General features: G+C 42.5%; 1 protein-coding gene across 2 annotated transcripts in view; it reads right to left on the bottom strand.

Annotated features, from left to right (window-relative positions):
- znf407 (zinc finger protein 407) overlaps positions 1–24,022 on the bottom strand; it is a 167,195-nt gene that overhangs the window by 96,109 nt on the left and 47,064 nt on the right. For both annotated transcript variants that reach the window (XR_014876714.1, XM_085176530.1), the window contains exon 5: positions 2,009–2,083. Coding sequence is in view for 1 of the 2 variants with exons in the window: in XM_085176530.1 (XP_085032656.1) it covers positions 2,009–2,083 (75 nt within the window). In the remaining variant the exon portion in view is untranslated. The remainder of the gene's footprint in view (positions 1–2,008; positions 2,084–24,022) is intronic.

The following is a 24,022-nucleotide window of genomic DNA, read 5'->3' as shown; positions in this document are numbered from 1 at the left end:
TATAAAAAAGATCAGAAATAAACTGAGACATGAAAGGAAAGCAAAGATGGGAAAAAAATATAAAGTTTACCCAGTCTGGCCAACAGGGCATCAGCTGTGTACTGCAGCCTGACATAGTTCCTTTGCTTTCACAGTTGGCCTTGTAGACAAGACGCTAATAAAGCAAATGTGATTGATTTAATAAATGTTTAAGTGATTTTTCAGAGGCGATACTTTTTGTTACCATTACTGTGGAGAAAGTATAGTTTTTGAAAAGACGTCTAGACAGTGATCAAGACTTTACTCTGATCAAATAACGAGAAGCAAAGTCTGAAGAATTTTCTGAGCAAAGTCCTTTTCAAAAGTTGTTTAAAAATGAAGAAAAACTTGCATGAATTACAGCATTGTTTGCATTTACTGGGATGGGAAATGCCACCCCAGTACTGAAACCTTTTCTACTGCAGTTTTCATCTCTGAATTTTCTATCAAGCCGACCAGTACCTCAGGTTACGGCAGATGGTCCGACATTATTCATGCATGCCTGTTACCTCTGTCTTTTCTCTTTATGTAGATTGTAAAACTCTCTGATTTGATGTCTCTTAACTTTGGTCCTTTTTTAAAAAAATGATTTCTTTAGATGTTAAATTATATGACTGCTGTTTGACAATGTAAACAGGAGAGACATCTGATCTGTCGCAGCAAAAACAAGATTTAACCCTTTTAGAAAAGCAAAACTGCTGGTACTCTTAAATCTCCTTTTTGTATCTGCATCCTGTTTTTCATTCATTTCTCAGTGGACATGTGGCAAGTGTAGAAAAGATATTGGACCCCACGTTAATTGGTTCAAGTTCCCTGTAAGGCAAACATCAGGATACATGGTTGTAGTGGACGAGTCACATATGTAAATGTATGTAACTGAGAGGCCATATGTATGTATACTGTTACATAAGAAAAAGCATGGAGTTCTGTCAGCAGACCTTGGATAAATAAAGGTTACAATAACAAAAAAAACAAAAACAAATGTGGATGAAACAGAGACTTGAAGCAGTTGAGGATATGAGGATTTGTTTCCATCTAATCCAGATGAACAGCTGACAGTAGGAATTTAGATGATAATGTCTGAGAGATGGAGAGGCATCTGGTCGGGATGCTTACTTCCATATCTGAAGCCACTTGTCATATCTAATACTGCACGTTGTCAAAAGTATCAATTTGGTTGCGGAGTAATGAAAAAGTGGGTCTGTTTCTATTTTAGCGGCTTGCTTGACAGATTGAGAGGTGTTTAACGTCTCATTTTGACTTGTCAGGGTGGAGGAGGGGGGGCTTCACAACTTCATCTCCTCATCTTTCGTTTTCTCACACACGCACGCACACTCACACACACACACACACACACACACACACACACACACACACACACACACACACACACACACACGCAGACAGCAGGGCTCTGTTTCTGATAGACAGGGCCAAGCGGGAGACATTACGCATACACAGAGACACACACTCGCGTGCACAGACAGAAATGGTAAAAGAAACATCATTCATCTCTAATTCAAGAGGGAGAGCAGAAAGTAAGATGAGGGAGAGAGCCAGATAAAGTTTGACAGAAGAAAGGGATGCAAGCAAGAGAGCGAGGAAGACAGAATGAGTGAAAGCCATTTAACTCGTTAGGGAAAGGGAGGATCTCAAGTTATATTTAACTTGAAATTTAACTTGTGGGAAAATTTTGTGCTTAAAAGCTTGCAGGCCTCCACCGGGGTTGTAGCAGTCATCCTCCACCATCTAGAATTAATTGCCTTCTGTATCGCTTACTTTCATTTCTCAAAAACACAGATGCTTGGAGAGCCGAGTAAAGAAATACTTTTTAAAAAGGTTTACTTCTTTATTTGCCGACAGGTTTTTATGCACGAAAGTTGGGAACACGCAGAAACCATTCTGCACGCGATCCAAATAATTATTTTTTCTACCAAACTGAAAGCTGAGCATGATGTGTGGAAAATTCTGTTGCATGTGTTTAATTTACCTCTCTTTACGCTGTCCAACTCCGTGTTTTCCCAGCAGATGGGTGCTGAGGTGTTTCTTCATAACAAAGGCCCACCTGCAATACACGAAAAACACAATGCCATACTTTTAACAAAGGAGTTTTAATGAAATTTATGCCACTTTAAAAACACATTCGAACCAATCAGCACTCGTGGAAACCTGTTCCAACTGCTCATTAATACAAACATCTAATCAGCCAATCGCATGCCAGTGACTCTGAGAATTTAGGCATACAGCTATGGTTGAGATGACCTGCTGAAACTGAGAACTGGAAAGAAAAGTGATTTAAGTGGCACGGTTGGTGGTGCCAGACGAGCCGATATTTCAGAAACTAATGATCCACTGGGATTTTCCCCACAAAACCATCTCAAGAGTTTACAGAGAATGGGTGCCACTCCTGTCACCCTGTTCTTTTCTTTGTTTTTATCATCTTATCGTCTAGCTAGCTACTCCCTTATTCACAAGGGGTCACCACTGCAGGTAGCATGGCATTAAAAAAAAGGGGAGTTTTTCATTGCCTTTCCATGCAGAATCAAACCGACAGCTATACTTGTGGCTGTAGCTCAGGAGGTAGAACACGTCATCTACTGATCGGAAAGTTCGATCCCTGGCTCCTCCAGTCTGCATGCCAAGTATCCTTGGGCAAGATACTAAACCCAAGTTGCTCTTCGAGGCATCCACTGGAGTATGAATGTTAGTCAGGAAGCACCAAAAAGCTTAGAAAAAAGTGATTGGGTTAATGTGGTATGTTGTATAGAGCACTTTGAGTACTCCGGGAGAGTAGAAAAGCGCTATACAAGAATCAGTGTATAAAATAGTAGACTGTGCTAAGAAACCTTTTCTTGACACTCTAACAGTGTCCATAAGTGTCAGACCACTGACTCTGGTGTACTGAACTTAATAAAGAAGAATTCTAGCAAACCTTGTTTTGTGCATTTTCTGTTGTCGATGTTTAACTGTCAGTTTTAACATTAAAGGCTTTAGTACTATGTGTTGCCAGAGGCGCAACAAGTTTTAAATGTTCACAGTTCACATAGTATTCACTGTGAAATGTTATTTCTGATGTGCAGATTTAAACTAAACTATGTGAGGCCACTGCTCTCTCTCGCCTTCCTTTCCTGTCTTCCTTCCACTGCCCTCTCTCATTAAAGGCTAAAAAACACCACAGAAGTAAGACAGAAGTGTCCTAGAAATAATATCTCAACTGAAACATAATAGTTATGTAGAATGATGTCCTTGCAAAGTCTTTGTTTTGGTAATCTATTTTTCCCTTTATTATGAGGGATTGTCTTTTGCTTGTCTTCTGTTTTCCAACTGTTTTAAATAACTGCATGACAACATGAACCCATCGTTCTCTTACATATGTAGTTTTTGATAATAAACGGGTTTGGGTAAATAAGTACTGCTGTAGGTGAAGTAGTAGTAGTGTGGCACAAATGTGTACACATGTGCGAGGATTTCTAAGCTTGTGTATCTGCAGTACTTGCAGTAGCACGCATACACACTCAAACATACCAGGGTGCTGTCGTCTGACAGTGACCACAATGTCCTGACTTTGTTGAGCGCCCTGAGTTTACCGTGTCTCCAAAACAGAATCTGAAAACATAATGAACGGATGACAAGACTAACTACTCTGACATCCAAGCAGCTTCACCAGTGTTTTCATCCCCTGGCCTTTTCATTTAGCACCCATCACTTCCCATTACTGCGCAACTGAGAGACAATGACCACATCTGAGAGCTGAGGAAGGAGCTACATAAAAGAGGCAGCGGGAGTTGAACCAACAGTCATGTGGTCGGCACTGTCGCTGCACATGCTTGGTTCCCCCCGAGTCTCGCTCCGCCCAATTTCTTTTTTCTTCATATGGATGTTTTCACTTTTCATTTCTTTGCAAGGACATCATTCTATTTTCTCTTCAGCGAGCCCGTTTGTACCTTTCTGAAGCTTTCAGTCTCTCATGAAGCAAAAGCATAATTATTTCACTAATTATGTCACTACCCCACTCTACCCCAGCTCCTCCAACGTCTGGACACACACACACACACACACACACAGCTATGTCCTCCATCCCATCATGGCCCCAGAGTCCCGTCCGTCATCAAGGCCCCCGAGGCAGACTCTAACTAACACTACCACATAAATATTCAAACATGTTCCACTGTTTTGCCTCGTTATCATCACTCAAGATTTTCTCAATCCGCTCTAACTCAATCCATCCATCCGTCCAGAATGCTGCCTTGGAGTTAAACTGGGAGCAAATGTATGACTAAATCCTGTATGCTCCAATCGGCGAGAATGGCAAGATCAAAATGCTGAGCCTCTCTGGCCCACTGGAAGCGCCTCTGACTGACACGATCATCTATAAATAAACAAACAGCATAATTAAGACATTTCTGAGAGGGTGGGGGGGGGGGGGGGGGGGTTAAAAGAATTAATCAATACATTTGAGAGAATAGCACGGCCTTGGAACACTTCACGCGTGCTTGTTTAAGTCGTCGTGTTTAGACGTGGAGAAAAAAAGAGCTTGCAAACATTTCTGTTAATTATGTATTACAGCTGTCCTTCATAAACCTAATTACAGAGTGCTGAAAGGCAACAGGGGCAATTTGCATATGCGCATGAAAGACAAGACATATGCAAAATATGATTTTAATTAGCATTCTTTGATAGCAAGGGGTACAAATTAAACTGGCATGTTGAGAGATTCTCATCTCACCCCTTTTTTTACTGGATTATTCTCCGAGTGGCACGAGTGCAAGACGGTTAATGCCCTGTGGAGGCACCTGGCACAGGCTGCACACACACACACACACACACACAAATGGATCTTAAAATGCATAAATGTGCAATAAGCACACATGCAAACCTAAATAACCATACACAAATGGAAAATTCCAAAGACACAAACTTACAAAATCGCAATTAGCTGTCCCCATGTGATTATCTAATACACATAAATGGCTCTGATAAGGAAGCAGGGAACAAACACACATATATGCACAAATAGTGATACAAAAACAGATAAATAGCAATCGTTGCTCACAAAAAGACACCACAAGTCCCCAATTTCTCATGCATACACACGCACACACTTTTACACACAGAAAGATCCCATATCTAAATGTTAAAGGGGCAAATCCATTTGTTTAAGGCAGTCTGTAATCAGCCCCCTGCCCCTGGTGTGTGTGCATCCTCTGCCATCCAGGTCAAGGCCTCAGCTTGTCGTCCTGCTGCCTTGGGCTGCATCATCAGCCCAAGCCATCAGCCTTGATGGTTATTGTAACAAAGGGATACTTTAACATGCCATTCATCCATATCAATTCTCTTCCCCCCATGAATTGAACTAATAAGGCTGTGCCTCTGCCCTCCAGGGAGGCTCATAATATCCATTGCAGATATGAAAAAAGAAAAAAAAAGAAAAAGAAAAACCGAGGCGCTGGTGTTTCACGTTCGACTTTCCCTTCAGACTAATCGGCGCGCCACAGCTCGTTAGGTCCGTGACGTGCCAAAGCTTTACCGATAAGCAGGGGAGACACGGCTCAATTACCCACAGTTACAATCTTTCTCTTTTTCTTCCCTCCCGCTGCCTGACGATGAAGAGATAACATGTCAATATTTGATACAAACAACTTCATTTGCCTAATGGCGTTCCTGGATAGGCCCATGTAAAGGTCTAGAAGGGATGGGAGATCTAAGAAAAGGCCTCAAGCAAATCTCCGCTTAGACGTACCGTGGCCACCCGCCCCCAAATCACACAGTCCTGTTTCCAACAGCTGTACGCGAGGCGTTGTGGGTTGGAGCCAGATTGGACAGAGGACAGTTTTCCAACTTTTTCTTGAGTTGCTTTCAACTTGTTTCATTAGGTCTTGACAGTGACACTTGACTGTCAACAACCCACGTGAGTATTATCATCTTTCTATTAATAGAGAGGCAATGCAAGGGAAGTGAGCCAGTGCTCATAGTGGCAGAAATGGACAGCTGTTAAGTCAGAAATAACTTCAAATTCAATGTCAAACAGAAACTAGTGTCAACATATAATCAGACAAGTCTGCAGAAACACTGACGTGACTGTATTCAAGTTACATCGCTAAGCTCATGCACTGTTACTACATGTGCGTCAAAAAAAGTGAAGACAGAATCTGTTTTCTAAGTCAGAGTTTTCTCCAAAACATTTTAATGAACAATGGGAAGATGCTTGAGCATCTAGGTTGTTGCCTGCTGTGCATGGCAACAACAGAACGCAACATGGGAAAAGCTATGAGGTGAAAAATGAAGCTGAAGTCAAACAAAGACGTGTACTTTACTTGGTTAGAAGGTAACTGAAAAGCCATTACGAGAGCTACCATATGTAGGAACTGCTCAACCCTCACTGGGCGAAACCACCGAAAACCTCGGCAAGGAAGAGCAGTTCCATCGGGGAAAAGACGAAACGGGAGGTAGGGTTGAACTCTGAAGTTATGGCACTATGGTTCAGCTCACACACACACACACACACACACACACACACACACACACACACACAGGCTCTGCAGTGGTCCGCTGGGCCCCAAAGAAATGAGTGTGTGCGGGCTCATCCAGCCTCCTGTGCAAGCCCTAATGATGGCCTCCACCTGCTGCTTTAATGTCACAGCTGGATCGCCCTCCATCCTTCACTGACTCTGACTGCCATCAGCAGCAGGTAGCTCCCCTCTGCACACTCCTCCCTCCATCTCAGCTTCCTTTATCTCCCTTCACTTCCATCTTCAGTTTCTCCTTTTCAATACATCCTCATACCTCCGCACTCCAACAGCGTAATGCTTGATTCATACTACTTCTATACCCTATGCCATAACCTAACAGCATGGCCTACAGAGTAATCTGACATGCACCTTCTGAAAAATGTAGCTACACGTCGCATTGACGCAAACCACAACAACTGCGATACGTCTGCCTGTAAAAACAGTATATTCATGAGTAAAAAGACATTACCGCCATGAAACAAAATGTAATAGCAGCAGCTGTATTTTTCCATCGGACACATAAGGCATTTTTGGAGTTTTCATAGTATAGACTCAATTCTTTCTGATGGCTGGTCTTCCTGCTTTTCATTATAAAATAACTATTGTTCAAGATTTATTAGATCCAAGTCCCACATGATCAGCTGAGTTTCACCTGTGATGGCAGATTACTGCAGACACACCAAACACAAATGGCATCACACAGTACTATGCATGTGTTTAATGTATAACATCATTGCAGTTAATGACAATGCTCCATATGGAGCAGACATGCTGCACAAACTAAACACTATTAGTTCAAGGATGCTACAAACACATGCTATGCTTACAACCAAATAGGAAGAGCCATAGGAGTTAAAAAAAAAAACACCCCACTACGCCACAACTAATTCACTCTTCAGAGTAAACACAATGTGCTTTTTCCTTGTTTATTTATTTATTTATTTTTTATGAAGCCATCCCAGAGAAGCGGAAAACCTGGAGGTAAGTTGACATGTCTAATCTGCGAAGCTTTGACAGGCAGGTGAACTGACAGAAGAACAGAAACCAACACTTGGCTGACAGCAACCCTGGAGCGCCGAGACAGCTGCCGACATGTCAGACAGACAGATAAACAGACAGGAACCAGAAGTTGGAAGATAAGACATTTATTGACAGAGAGAGCGACTTGCTTTTCTGACACAGAGACAGACAGGCAGACATCAAGAATAAGGACTCAGAAAGGAGGGATTCTGCTGAGTTTACAGGCTGAGTTTAATGGATGTTCTGCAAGTGAGCCCATAGCGGTAGATGGGGGAGAACTAAATGTGATGTCAAATTTTGCAGATGTGGAGATAGATGGTGATAGAAGGGTGGAAAAAGAAAAGCCACAGGAGGGAAAGAAGGGAAATAAAGGAATATGAGAAATCATGATGGAGTATCTGGATAAGTCGGAGTGAACGTGAACTAAGGTGAGAACCAAAGGCAAATGCAGTTTGCGGTGTTGTCGCTCTGTTTGACAGAAGCGAGAGGCGACTTCACATCAATATTGCTCAGGCTTATAGGAGATCCACTTATGGAAACATCCCATAACGTAACAGATATTAGGGAGGGAAAAAATAAACAAATAAAGCATCCAGACTGATTTTGTGTTTTTGAGCTAAAGCAAGCGCTTGATCTATTCTAAGATGATCCCGATAAAAATAAAAGAGGCAAAGCGTTTCTCTGACGACAGATCAACGTCGGGGCTCTCACTGAAACAGACACCTCTCACTTGTGACGCCGCCGCTCGTGTGTGCGCACAGGCCCGCGCGCGTCCTCTAGTTTTAGAGGGAGGTACATAAAAAGCTCACTTCGCCTCTCCAAAGGGTTTTTTTTGGATCATCTGCTGAGGCAGGTGATGGGGCTTGACGGATTGATTGAGGAGAAGTTCTCATCGACAGTGGCAGCGCCCCATAGAGTTCCCAGCTCCAGTGCACACTGTTCCATTAAAGGATCATTTAGAGGGAGAGCAAGTTCCACCTGCACTTATGCAGAGCACACGCTAATGTGAGATGAAACAGACATTTTCAAGCTACAGGAAGGGAGAGAGAAAGTGCAGGGGGAGAAAAAAAAATTATAATAATGAAAAATAAAAATTCAGTCCCTTCCCAACAGCGCATTTCCATCTTCAAGAGAACGGCGATTGATGAAGTAATCTATTATTGATATCATCATCGCTATGCGCCGATGGCAGTTTCGGCGTTAACAGAGCCCCCAGCTCTGAGCGTCATAGCACTGTTTGCATATTATGCTACTCAGCTTCATTATATTTTCTAATTAACTCCTTTAATTTGGGATTTAAATCCTGAGCGAGAGAAGAAACTTGAAAATGCTGAACAAGAAAGAATAATGCCGTATTTGGTGTCGAGATGAAAAGTGAGATGGAGAAGAAAAGAACAAGGTACAGGACAACTTGGAGCAGTTTTCAAAACAGATTTCTAAAAGCTTGGCATAGCATGTGTGGCATCAGCACAAATATGATTCACTTTTATGGATTAAACAAAAGTGCCGAGCACTATCCGCTACGAAGACAGAACATGTCCTGAGACACATTTTAAATGAAATACATTACATACTAAAATTACGCTGTGCTGGGAGGAGGTGAAAAAGTCTCATTTTACACAACAAAACAAAATGAATCAAAAAACGCCGGTTGTTAAAGGCTGTTAGCTTCTGTTGCTAATGCATCTTTCTCTCCTTCCTTCCCTTCCTCTCTGCAGTGCAGTTAAAGATATGAAAAATATATGTGCTTTTTATCCTCCCACCCCCCTTTCTCTCTCTTTTCCACTGCGCCGTGTTAAATCATTAAAGAGAAGTCCTGCTCATTATCTCTCTAAACAAAACTTCTCTTAAACCAAATAAATCACCGTTGCGCTGCGCAGCTAACAGCCGTGAAGGGATAAATTACAAAGCGCCTCACTGGCAGCACTGGTATTTTAAAAAGCTTGCTGCACAATTTCTATGATGTGCAGTAATTTGTAATGCAGGTTTCCTTATGTTTATATGGTCTCTTCAGGTGTGTGTGTGCGCGCGTGTGTGGTGTATGCTGGGGAAGAGGTGAAGGGTGGGGAGTGAAATAAGAGTCTGTTTGTGTTTCTTCAATATTAAGCCCACTTTGGCACAGAATCTAGCACTAAGCAAAATTACTTTACAACCCTGAATATATTTTTATAAAGTAGATAATACTGCTAAGACAGCAAAAAGACATCACACGGGATAAGATTTTAAACGCCAGTGCTAAAACTTTATGTTTGGACTGAAAGACAGAACGGCAGTTAACATGGATACAATTAAAGGACATACTGAAGGAATTCATGTAAGAGGTTCTTAAAGACAACATGTGTTATTTGAAGCTTGGCACAATGGTTTTATATATACACGAGTGTGACTGACTGAAGGAAAAAGATGAAATAAAAACTGTCTCTTTGGTCCGAAAGCCAGATCGTGTGACCACTGCCATTAAGACTAGCTTCATTATAAACAGGAAAACACCCCAACAGGGTCGCAGCTTCTGTTAAACCGTGTAATTGAGGGAAGAGACACCAGCCACCCCCTTTCACCTCTGCAACCCTCTGGACTCCTTCATGAACCAAGAACTGTGATGAGCCCCTCCCGACCTTTTTCTGGGCCCCCAGTGGGTACATTACGCTGCAGATTACAGGGTTGCACCAGGGTCCATTTACAACAGCGAGCCTCCCTTGTGCCTCCTGGGGATGAAAACCAATAGCAGCCCCAGTATCACGCCCCCGCACCCACAACAATGAAATAAAAAAAAAAAAAGGAAAGAAGCTCAAAGATGATTTATTCAGTCTGTTTGCTTATACACTCCATCTGCGTGTCCTCTGAGAACAAATTAAATGTACAAAAAAGAGGATGAAGAAACAATGGTTTAATATGAAAAGAAGGAAACGCACTGAAATCCCGATGCTAAAGGTCCAGAATAATAACTTTATTTGTGACACACGCTTACACTGTATTAGCAGAAATGCAAGACAAATGTTAACAAACCGCAAAACCCAGACCAAACTACTGCTCCTGAGAAAATTTTTAAAAAAGGATGCAAAAGAAGTTTAAGTAAATCAAAGAACACCTGGTGACCATGTTAACCCCTGAGCAATTGCCGGAGGGAGGGCCGAAGGTGCTGAAAACTGAAAAGATGCACAGAAGACAGCCTTTAATTTTGACCGCTGTTGTTTCTGGCGAGTGGTCTCGCACATTAAAAAGAACTGAAGCAACATGACAAGTGAGAGTTGTGTTTCTCTCACTATAGTTTTGCTAAAGCAGACAATCCATAAAACATAAGGCCTCTGTATTGACGTTTTTCTTCAGCCGGCTGAGTGAAGGGCGTAGCTGGGATGTCAGGACTGTCTGTCGGCCAGCTACCACTCTCATTATCCTCGCGCCTCTGTGAAGGGCAGCTAAGGTCACACTCCAGAGGAGCAAAATAAACCGCTCTGGTACTAATCTAATATTCAGCGATCCTATCAAAGAATGACTTATTAGGCTCAAAGAACTGGAACTGTTGATGGAGAGGAAAGATTTCTCAAAGTGGAAGTTCACACTTTTTTTTTCTTTCTCTGAGTAAGAAAAGTTGAAATGTAAAATGTGACACCTGTCATCTCTGGGTGGCAGAATTAAAAAGTACTTTCTCTAACCTGGAAGTGAGTGAATATTTCCTTAGAGGTTCAGTGGGGTGTCAGCGCTCTCAAATGGTATAAAAACAATGGACTTTCTGGAGATTGAGCAAGAGTGCAGCTTAGGAATTTACACAATGCACCGTTCAAGTGTTATTATAGATGCTGCTGCCTCCTACTCAAAGCTAGCGCACTTCTACACCTCTCAGAAAGTACGCATGCACGCACGCATGCACGCACACACACACACACACACACACACACACACACACACACACACACACACAAAGGATGTCTTTGTTTGGCTGTTGCCGCCATTGTCTTGACACCTACCATCTGCCGCCCCAGCAACAGAGAAGAGTGAAGAGATGAGTTTCTCTCTGGAAACTTGCCCTCCACCCCCCCCACCCCCCACCCCCTCGACAAAAAACACCCTGCAAGGTTTCACTCAAACGAGTGTCGGCCTCCCTCCCACTGCCAACACTTTCTGATGCTCCACAGGTTGAATCGCTGCTCAATAAACAGCCAATTCCCACCTTTTCTAATACCTTGCCTAATGAAGTTTATGCTGCAATGGATACAATGGTAAATAAGCCACAAACAACACCACCACCAACACCATTCAAGAGCAAAGAAAGCCTTTGTGAAAACTCCCAGGTTCCCACTCAGCCACTTAATAAAACCTTGTCTCATTGAAGTGTGCGTACAAGCGTGTGGGAAGCGAGTGGGGTAAATTGGGACGAGCCTCCTCAGTCACCATCTACAGACGCGAGATGTATCAAAGAGAGCGGGCACTCAAAAGTAAATTAATAAATAAATAAATAAGTAAATAAAGCACGCTATGCAGATGAGGGTGACGAAGCCTCCATCTCAGCCCATTCTGCGACACGCTGGCCATTCATCACCTGCACATGCAAAGCGCCCGGCTCTGGTCCTTAGCATATTCGCATATTCTAATGAAGTCTCACATGCAAATGAGGACGACCTTTTCCTTTTGGCCTTTTCTTTTTTTTCTTGCTCTCTGATTCTTTTATTTTTATATTTTTTTTTTTACAACTTTACATTAAGACGAGGGGAGTGGAGAGTGCTGGCTGTAATGGCTATTAGAGCGACAGGCTGAGTACGTGACGTTGTGATCTAAACTCAGCAACGCTGTAATTAGGCTAATCTATTACCAGACGGCGCCTGTCAGGAGATCTTTATGGCAAAGGACAGACTTGTCAGGCACTTTATTTATTAAAACTGGCTCTGGATTTTCTAAAGAGATGGTCAGTTAGTTCCACAGAAAAAAAAAGAAAGTACCCACACATTGACATGGGCTCAGACACAGATAACAGCAGCACCCATGGGACCTTACTGCTGCCCCTGGACCTTTGAGGTGCTACATGCTGTGCAAACTAATATCGACTAGGTGTGTCCAGCCTTGTATCTGTACAGACTGACATCAGCTTCAACTTGCATATTAAATATCATCCATTTAGGGTATTAAAAACCTAATAATGTGAGGCTGATTTTTCCTCCACGTGTATACACATTTTAAATTACTTGTTATTTTATTCTTTTTTAATATTTAATATTTTTTTAATATTTTATTTTATGTATTGGTTTTTTAAAAGCAGAAAACATTTTAAAGAGGTTTGTCACTACTGGCTTTAAAACCCCTACTGATGACAGTCCAACTGTCTGGCCACTTCCCTCTCTGGCTGTCACGAGTGACCAGCAGAGGGGAGGGGACACCAGCCGTCACTAGCCCTTCCTCTCTTCTGTCCACCGGGCAGGGTCTTGTGCTGTCGGCGGGGAGGCGGGAGAAAGTTATGCCTCCTTACTGTGACTTTGAACTTTCTGAGATGAGGCATAAATATTGAAATATTGAAATGAAAGATGCGGTGGGGCACAGAGGAGGTGGGAGGGGGAGTAGAAGGAAGAGGGGGAGGAAGGGAGGGAGGGGGGGGGGATAGACGGATTGTGGGGGAGAAGAGACAGGAGGCCCACTGAGAGAAAAGACAAGGCCCTCACCCTTCTGCCAGGCTGCATTCTAGCAGGCCGACAGTTATGGATAGGAAACATTACTGCTGCTGGTAATTAAAGCAAAAACTAATACTGTCTCTTGGATGAGGGGGTTTCACAGTGAGCATCCATTTGTCACTGCTGTACACTCGCCAAGGCCAGATTAAATCTCACACATATTTAGTCCTGCTGTGCACTGGGGTGCAATCTATCTATCTATCTATCTATCTGTCTGTCTGTCTGTCTGTCTGTCCGTCTTCTTTTTAACTAACGTTGGGTGTCAAACTAAAAATCCTTCCATTTTAAATATAATAATGTAGATTCTGAAAAGATTCCCACTTAATGAACCAGCTATTTACAAAAGAGTGATGCCTAAGGTAGCTCAAGAAACACACGTGCAATTGCATCAGCATGTTTCATTTGTTTTCCACATTCAGTCTACCGTCACTGCAAAGAAATGCTACACTGGTGAATCAATGAAACGCGCTGGCATGGCTCCTTGACTGTGCCACTTTACTTCCCTGAAGTATGGCATGTGTAATCTCTTTGCCAGCATTAAGGCTCTAAAACTGACAATTATTTAGATCCCACGCCTCAGAAGAAATTAAAGGTTCAGACTTTCATGACGTGATCCATCAGTAACGAGTTGCAACACAATTCTGAGCAAACAGTCAAAAGTCTGAACAGCGTGGCCTGTTTCTCTGTGACACTGTGCAGAGCCATCCGACGAGCCAGACTGGACCTGTGGTCTATCTATCTATATCTGGTCTAAAAGCCAGACAAATTGTATGTGGATAGAAAAATAAAAGTTTATGTTTAAGATATTGGTTTCCATCTTCAGGGCTTGTTTTGCAGAGTCTGGACATTATAAACTGTGAGAGACGACAGATGATTCGCCCTCCATGTAGAGGTGGCTGAAGGTGAAAGCCAAGAGAATCGTATCAATTCAAAGATCTTAGTATCAGCTTTCAGAACACATGTAGGTCAACTCCTACTAAAGAGTCCTCAGTGAGGCAGTTAGTGACTGACTGAGCGACTGACTGCAGAGTGGCAGTGAAAAGGCCACTGGCTGCGAGGGGGGGGCTGTAGTGGAGTGGTGAGCAAAGACGAGGACAGGGGAGGAGGGGATGCCGTGTCACCAGACGGAGGGGATCGGTGACACTGAGCGTGTCACAGGGTGACGGCTGCACTCTGCTAGGACCAGCAGCCCCTCCAGCACTGTCAGAGGAACCAGCAGCTCCAGATACTGACACTAGCAGCCATACTGACAAGCCAAACATGACTCGTCTCTGCTCTCGCCACAGACGAGGCCTGACGGCACACAGAGATGAAATGAGAAGGAGGGACAGAGGGATGACTGGGGAGAGAGCAAATAAACACAAACTGAATCTGTGTATGTTGAAATAGGCAGACAATACATAGCGATGTATGGATGAAAAAATAAAAACTAAAAAATCAGAGAGCAAAGCCAGCTCAGCCTAGGTAAAAACACATTAGAAAGAATGCAGTCCACAACCATTGACTTTGAGCTGACTGGCTGAATTCATGCCAGTCTGTTTTAACCCGACAGGGACCAATCAATGGCCTTCACTTTGTTTTCTATTCAACAGTGTCAAATTATTACCTCCCCTTTGTCCTCTCAACGAAACTGTTCTTTTGCCAGCTTGCAGAAGTGCTTACTCAATTTTCTTCGATTCGTAAAAACCAAACAAGAGGTCTTTGCTGTGCTCAAATGTAAACTAACAGTTGTGCACAAAAGAAGGCGTGGCCAAATTATCTATAGATTACATTAAACTGAAGCAAATGAATATGAAAACACTTTGTACAACCCATTACCACAGTAAATGGCACATTGTTTCATTCCCCTGTAGCCCTTACACAGATGTTACAAATGAAGAGATTATAGCAGCAGGTTACCACAGACTCGAATCAACACCAAAGGTTAGGTTTAGTTGTACTATCTTAGCTCCTTTTTCATGATTTCAGATTTTAGTTGATCTCAATAATAAGAGAAAAGGGACTGCAAGGGAAAAAAACAAACACACTGAAAGGTGGGAGAAAAGAAGGATGACAATGATAACATAGAGATGAAAATATGATGATTTGAGGGGGAAACCATGAAGGGCGGGAAGGGAAGTAATGTCAAAAGGGGAGAGGGCAGAAAACAGAAAGAAGAGAGAAAGAGGGAGTCGATGTAGAGGACTCAGACAGAGGAAGAGAGGGAGAGAGAGCGCGCAGCAGCGAGAATGATCGCTGTTGATCTTCACGATAAGCGCTCCCGACAACTTGTGACCAAAGTGGCGCTTCGACACTAATCGGCCGTGAAAGCTGACCTGCAGCGAGGCAGCGCAGTTCAGATCGCATAGGGCCAGCGCTGCGGCTCAGACGAGATGGACCCAGACAGGAGACATCCAGGCATCAAAACTCACTGAGAAATTGCGACATGGCTTCAGTGCACTGTGAGAAGAACATAAGAGGAGGAAAAAAACTAAAAAAAAAAAAAAGCAAGCAGTGATACTGGTTGCTCTTGGCAGTCGAAGCAGACTTATGTGGCTTAAGATGAAAGAGAAGGACACAGCCAAAGGAGAGTGGAGTGAGGGAGTGAAGGGAAGTGTCTAGGGGAGGGGAGGAGAAAAAATATGAGGCGAGTGGAGGGGAAAAAAATAAATCACAAAGATCAATTTTATTGACAATTATCTGTGAGCCGGACTGTGCTGAACTGCAGAATAACCTTGAACTGTTAGAGTCCAAACCTCTGCAAGACATAAAGAGTGTGGGCACACATACCAACAGGTCTGGTTACTCTCTTGAGCAAAAAGTAAACAGGTCAAAAGATACAGGTGGTGAATTAAACACATGGCATGCTGCATGGACTGCATGTACAGTGGCCAATTCATTATAGCAGCGCTGCTGAGATGAACCACAAGATGCAACCCTCGCCCAAAAAAACCCAGCTGGGCCTCTGTGACAAACATCACCCACCAAAGTGGGATCACATGCGTAGCAGTTGTGGGACATTTTTTCAAACTGTTGCCAGTTTGTTGCCTTTCCTTTGCCTTTGGTTTGGCGACTGATATTTAAGGACATCGCCTTGGGCTCTGGTTGTATGTGATGAAAAGTCAAACATCAGTATCAGCCACTGATACTGACACACAGGGTGGCATTTACAGGGGTTGATTTGTCTTTTTCTTTTTCTTAAGTTAATTTTACACAATATTATTGCCAGCAAATTCATTGTGCAGTGACATAAAGGTTCAAATAAATATCTACAGTAATATCTGTGTTACCCATACACAGTATTGCCCAAATGTTGTAACATCAGTGTAACCCCTAAAATCGACCAATATAAAAAATACTGCCATGAAAAATTTAACTTTAAAAGGCTGTCTAGATGATCCAAGTATATTATCATACAATGATATTTTTCCATTCATCTCTTTCTGCTAATATGCTGTCAATAACCTGCTTATGACCCTGTAAAGGACAGGCTGAATAGCTATAGCTCTAGAAAACCATTCAGTCCATCACCCAGTCAGTCAGGGCTTTAATTTCCCAGAAAATGCCGAAGTCAATTCCATACTGCTTTTTCCCCACACATGCAGGCCTTCTGCAGACATAACATACATTCCTAGATAAATATTTTTACTTTCAGCCGGAGCAAGTTGTTCTCAGTTGCCAAGACGCTGCCGCCACGACAGTCAGGGTGGACGAATCATGAAGGTCTTTAATAAGTAGGAAACATGCTGTTTGTTCAGTCGTTAATGACCACTGGCTCCCTCTTAAGGCACCGCAAGCACAAAAAAAAAAAAAATGTGTGCACTGTGCAAAAATACATAGGATTTAATCATATCTGGCACCATAAATCATGTGTGTCTGTGTCCCTTTAGGACAATTTACAGCAAGTGAACACGAACTAGGGGAAGAGTGGGGGCGGTGGTGGAGAATGTCTGAGTAAGACAGAGATGTACCCACATGTTTGTCGATATTTAGCGCATCTTTCTAGAGAGGACGCGCGGTTCTGCCAAATATGTGAGCTGCCGGGGCTGATCGCAGGAATAGACTGACTGATGAACGGGTCACAAACCAACGGGAAGCACGGCTCCAAACGACGTCACCGATGAAACAAAACGCAGCTCTACGCCCCTTTTCTGTCTGATAATATGCCAATAGATTCAATAAGGGCAGCAAAGTTCAACCTAACCACCAGGACACAAGTGAGGTTGTCAGCCAGAGTATTCTTCATATTTTTTTATTTTATTTAGTTCTTTATTTTTTTGCATGAGCGCACACACAGACACTCATATTTACGCAGACACACACAGTTTGGTTAAATCTGAGACAGAGGCAGGGATTCTAGAAATATTCCCTTATTGATCTGTTGTGGGAAGATGCTATCTCTTTACATGAGAAGCAGACCGCTGGAGCCAGTACACACACACACACACACACACACACACACACACACACACACACAAAATCATGTACAGACATATATAAATAGCATTCCTACAAACACATGGCACAATGAGTGTATCCTATCATCTACAAGAAACACAAACACGATACATTTACACACGCATAAACCAAAGCTACCCACAAACTACACTCACACACACACTTTACACACATGCCCACAGAAATAAAGCTTACAATGTAAAAAAAAACAGTAGTCTCAAGACACAAATACCACTCCGTGCAATTACAAACCGGCCCAAAAACTGTTTACTTATTCATTGATGAAGTTAATTGCTCGTTAAAATTGCACATGAACTGCGTAAACATTTCATGTTGTGTCTGAAGCAAGGAAAGTTTGTGAGGAATGGAAAGCAATATCTGGAGAAATTAAAAAATAAATAAATAAAAAAAAATCACGGCCTTCGTAACAGATGTGCACATCTTCAATTCTTCCCCAACACAAATTGCTTATATTTATGCTGAAAAAATTAGTAGGACCAGTAGACTTTTTTTCCTCCAAAAACAACACAGCAAAAAAAAAAAAAAAAAAGCAGTCTGGGAGATATGTGGCACAGTACACGCTATTAGTTCTGACTGCTCGAGCTTCCCATTCCTGTACTTACAGTATACCACAAATAGGACCATCACTTTTCATTACCTGCTGTTTCCAGCAGAGCTTCACTCTATCATTGCCACGGCATGCTAATGTAAAGCAGGCTACTGTCATGTAAATTAAACTGTTTGTTTTGTTTGCCTTCCCTCCTTCGGCTGATTGTCAGAGCGACTTGCCAGGAGCAGCAGGTGTGTTTGTTTGTTTGTGTAGGAGTGCACCGGTGTGCCGGGTTTTGCTGTTAGTGTGCTGCTGCTGCTGCTGCTTTATGCACACAGGCTCCGGCTGCACAGCAACAAGTGAGCTCTGAATGTGCGAGTGCGGCTTGTGTGTATGGAAGTTACGAAATCTGAAACACACACACACACACACAATCTGAACCCCTCCCCCCTTAGTCAACCAGATGTGCTCCTGACCCTGAGCTCAGCCACTGAAATGCAAAGTTGCATGCCTACTTGGCACCCCCCCACCCTCACCCCTCCCCTCCGGCGCAGGTACAACCAACTGTCACAAACAATGGGGGGAATATGCATACTGTGGGATAGGGTTTGCTACAACATGCTCTCAATGTAAATCATATTTCAGAGGTTTCCAAGAGACAAGCCAGTCAGCCACCTAGTCAGCCAGCCGGCGCTCTGCTGTATCTGCAACGCCACAGGGTAATTGACAGTGCATGTAACAGGAAAAAAAGGGGAAAAAAAGCCAAGCAACCCTGTTTACACCACTGCCTTAAAATATGGAAACTTGTCCCCTGTTCATTTGTAGACACAGTGAAATATCAAATGGCACTAGAGAAAAATAAGAAGGCTTCATGATTCCTCATTATGAGACAGATGACAATGACTCCTGTCTTTCCTGCCTGTAATTAGACAGGGCTTTTTTTGTTGTTGGGTTTTTTTTCTCCAAACGTCAACTGGCATGTGTTAACTAGATAAACAACTCTTCAACATCTGTAAGGACTGTCGTAGGAAGATGCAGTTTCTCACTCTCAAAACAGAATCGGTTGAGGGCTTTCAAACAGACTCACTGTGGCTGCAAGGGCGGTATGATAACTAAAGACTTATTTACACCTAGTTGCTACACAAGTGGTTGCCGAGCCTCGAGGGATTTCTCATTTGGTTTGGTCATGTGACAGAACAGCAGTTGTTGAGAGGGAGGTCTCTCGCTGGCTCTTTAACTGGACTCAAAACTGTGATTTAGCCAGAGATGGTAACGGCTCAAGAAAACAACTGCACCTGTTCATGGCATTTGTTGATACTTTAACATGGCTTCATCGGTCTTTAGCTATTAACCATGTAGATTCATTACATGAACACTTGTTCCATCTGGTAAGTGTTTTTTTACGCATTGGTATTATAAATATAACATGAACAATCGCATTAAAAAATTAGGCATATAAATTAACAAAAGAAAGTGGGAAAAAAGCAAATTAATTTAATTGCAAGAATTCCACCAATTTCCCCCAAAATGTTTATTCATCATTCACGTTTTTAGTTGCAGGTTTTTTAAAATCAAGTTAATCTTCATTTAGGGCAACACGGTGGTGTGGTGGAGAGCACTGCTGCTGGTTCTGGGTCAAATTCAGGATGGAGCATTGCTGTGTGGAGCTTGCATGATCTCCCCGTGTCTGCGTGGGTTCTCTGGTTAATCAGGCTTCCTCCCACAGTCCACAAACATGCGTGTGTTAGGTTAATTGGTAATTCTAATTTGGCCGTAGGTGTATGAGTATGAATGGTTGTCTGTCTCTCTGTGTTCCCTGGCTGTGAAAGACTGGCAAACTGTCCAGGGTGTACCCTGCCTCTCGCCCTATGACAGGTGGGATGGGCTCTAGCCTGACGTCTAGAACTCACGGGCATCACCAAATTCTGTATTTCCTCCCTCGTTCTGCTAGGCATTTACTGCAGCCACTCCAAGTTGCTACTTGTTTGTGGGTCTTTCTTTCAGTCATGTATTTAATAGTCGACTAGGTGAGATGCTCTGTTAGGTTGAGATCAGGTGACTGACTTGGCGACTGAAGAATATCCCATGTCTTTGCTGCTTTGGCACATTAATGAAAAAGATGCTAGGTTAATGCTGACTATGTCAGCCTCTGGCAAAAGGTTTCTGATCGGCTCTGCAGCATTTAGTTGAATCTGGGCAGAGAGTATAGCCCTGTACACTTCACAATTCATCCTGCTACTTCTATCAGAAGTCACATTATTTATCAGCACTACTGACCCAGTTCCACTGGCAAGCCACACATTCACATTGCTACAACACTGCCTCAATCATGTTTGACAGAAAGTGTGCTATGCTTCGGATCATGAGCTGTTTCTTTCCTTATCCATACTTTTCTCTTCCCATCATTCTGGTGCAAGTTAACTTTGGTTTCATCTGTCCAAAGATTTGGGTTTTTTTCCTGAACTGTGCAAGCTCTTATGAATGCTTTCTGGCCAAGTCTAATCTGGTGTTCCTGTTCTTGAGTTTAACCAGTGGCTTCTGTCTTTACATTCATGATTGTAGACATGTACAATGACACCATTGCCTCCTTGAGAGTAATCTGGACTTAGTTAGATGTTGTGAATTTGCTTAAACACAGAAATAACTCTGTCATCATGCCCTTTAGTTCTGTGACATCTTGTTAATGTATCCTCTCCAAAAGCTTATGCTATAAGCTGGTAAGTTTATTTGGTTTGGGATTTTTCAGCCTACTGATGGCCTCCTTCATTTGCACTCACATCTCTTTGGGCCTCATATTTTCAGTTCTAGTGAAAATCAAGCAGCTTCAACACTTGTATTCAACAAGTGTTCTATTCTTAATTTGTCATGGAATAACCTTGTGGATATAAAAATGCCGAAACTTTATAATTTTATCCCATTAGTCAGTTCTGTTTTCTCATAATTAATTGATTTGTGCCTTGTTCTAAGAAAACAACCCTCATTTGGGACGCTACATTCACAAGAATGGGACAGACACATAAGCTGAAAAACTTAAGGCCTCTGGCCATAGCTGGCATGGAAAAAGGTAAGAGTAATCTCATTTACACAAGGCAATTTAATCCATGTAAATCCAAGTAGCTGCTGAAGTGCTTTCAATGTCTTTGTTAAACAGCTTTATGAGAGTGGCGGAAAACAATCAGGGGAGAAATTCCATGGAAAGACTGTATTCCATTTCTTTTTCATGTAACTAACTTATGGCCTCACACACACACACACACACACACACACACACACACAGACACACACACACACACACAGACACACACACACACAGACACACACACACACACACACACACACACACACACACAGAGCAGTCACAGCCTGTGCCAGCTATGTCCACCAACAACAGGCCCTGTCTGTCGGAGAGCATTATTCGTCATGCCTTATCCCAGTGCTTTACTTTCTTAGTGCCCAAAACAAAACAACAGCATGCTATAGCAACGTCAACGTGATCCCGTGACACATCTGAAGCAACACAAACGCAGCCGAACCTAAAGTAAATCAGCCCTGCGTGATGAGTCGACCACGTCCGTCACAGTGAATCGCTCAGCTCTCCTCTAAAGCAAAGCAGATGCCATCAGAGCAGCACTGCGAAAAGGACACTTCATACCACAATGATAAAAACAACAGAGAGCCTTTTATATGAACACAAAGTAATGTCTAATGGCTTTTTTATGATATCGGATCCAAACTGCTGTCTAGTGGATTACATACTGACAGCAGCTGTAAGACTGAAATGACCTTTCCACATGTAATGTCATGTAATGTCACCAGAACATTACACTCTGATGACACACCCTTTCGGATCTTGAGAGTGTGTGCTCAGAAACACCGACAGAATGATGAACACGAAAAACAAAAATTCTGGTGTTATTGTCGCAAACACGAGGTCAGCTCTCTGTGTTAATGAGGAAAACACAGGAGTACATTCTTTGTGTGCTTACACATATCATACTTGAGTCACCTTCACAGACATCACCTTCCCCTTGCTTTCAAAAACTCTTTGTAAATCCTCGAAAACACGCCAGTGCATAATTAAAATAAGCCAATGCATGTGTCAATAAAGACAAACATACACTGATAACAATAACGAAAAAAAAGGTGGATAAATGAGAATTGTGCATTAAACATAAAAAATATATTAAAATTACCTGTTAACAAAAGATTCTTTTTAAAAACACTTTGAAACTGGTGATCCTAGCACCTGTGCAGCTTTTCTTACCAGGGATGTGAACACTGCACTCACCCATTCAGAATAACTAAAACAATAAATAAATATAATTAAATGTAAATAAATTAATAATAATAATAAAAGAAATGCATTCAAAACTGCAAATGCTGAGTCCCTCCTGCCTAGGGATTAATAACAAATAATAAAAGGAGTGAGGTTTAAGTTGCTAAAAAACAGAGCGCAGAGTACAAGAGGTATAAATATAAAAGGAAATGGGTGTGCCTGTTGCTAATGTTGGTTTTAGCCCGGTAACATATCCCCAGGGCTACTGGTTCTTACTGGTTAAACAGAGTCCAAGTCTGGGGGTAACTGGGAGCATTTGATCTGGAAGTTTCCACTGACCCAGGGCTCCTTGTGTCGCTCTGCAGAGGTTATGCTAATGCCTGGCTGGGTCTCCCTCACCGTGGGCCGGCCTTAATGAATCTCAGGATGGAGGGGAGCAGCCAAAAACAAGTCTCCTTGGTGGGTATCTTGTTAAATTAAAGACGGGGGGCCACTCAGGGGACGGTTTGCTAGTCTCTGAACTATTGAAGGACTTGCAGCGGGAAAGTCGAGAAAAACAGCTTCACTGAATAAACAACAGCGGGAGCTCAGCTCGAGGTGGGTTATTTGATACAAACAGGCAAATGAATATGCAAAAAAACCAAAGGTGTCAGTATCTTAAAACAAACATATGCTTATTGGTTTGTAAGGCATGAAAATTAGATTGTGCAAACGAGAATTTCGCGAATACTCTGATACATCAGGTGGCGTGCGTCTGACTTTAGGTTATGAGAGGAGGTCAAAGATTGATAACTCAGAGACAATAAAATCTACGCGTGGGCAGGTGGAAGTGCGGCTGAATAGGTCAGTCAAGGATGTCCAATCTCTACCGGTGTGGAGGTAGGCAGAAAACAAAGTGGGGTGGGAGTGTATAAGATCATTCTTCTCTCACACACACGCTGACAAACACACAGACCTGCACTCTGAAAACTACTCTCTCTCTCACACACACACACACACACACACCACAAGACTCTTTGCCCTCCTCCATCTCTCTTATTCTAATCTCAAGCTAATCTTTTCTCATTCTTACCTTCCCAAACCGACTCATATTTCACCGCCCGTATCTTTACATTTTCTATTATCCACTACTGAAAAATGTGACCAATGCGGGCACTGTTTTGAAATAAAATATGAATCATCTTAGATAAAGATATGGTGCAGTTACTGTTTATTTATTTATTATGCTTTCCGTTTTGTTTTGTTTTCTAATTCCCAGTTAGCCATCTGTGGCCTGTTTGCTGCGTTTGCCCTCCTCTTCTTTCACTCTTTGAGAGAAGTTATTCTGCCCCTAACTTGCTGACATTTCTGTCAGCGGTACAACTAATTTTCCTCAATTTTTCCCGCTAAAATAAGCCTTTCTTATTTATTTATTTTTTTAAACAGGAGACTAAGAAGCAGCAATGTCTGCTGACCAGCCAGTGGTGTCTGATCAGATTGGAAACCTAGAATATAACAGAGCACACACACGAACGCACACATACACACCAAGTCCTTGTATCTACAGCTCTGCCAG

Source organism: Neolamprologus multifasciatus, chromosome 11, assembly GCF_963576455.1.
Source record: "Neolamprologus multifasciatus chromosome 11, fNeoMul1.2, whole genome shotgun sequence".
In the NCBI taxonomy this organism is placed as follows: Eukaryota; Metazoa; Chordata; class Actinopteri; order Cichliformes; family Cichlidae; genus Neolamprologus; species Neolamprologus multifasciatus.
The sequence above is the reverse complement of the archived record's forward strand: the minus strand, read 5'-3'. Positions and strand labels throughout refer to the sequence as shown.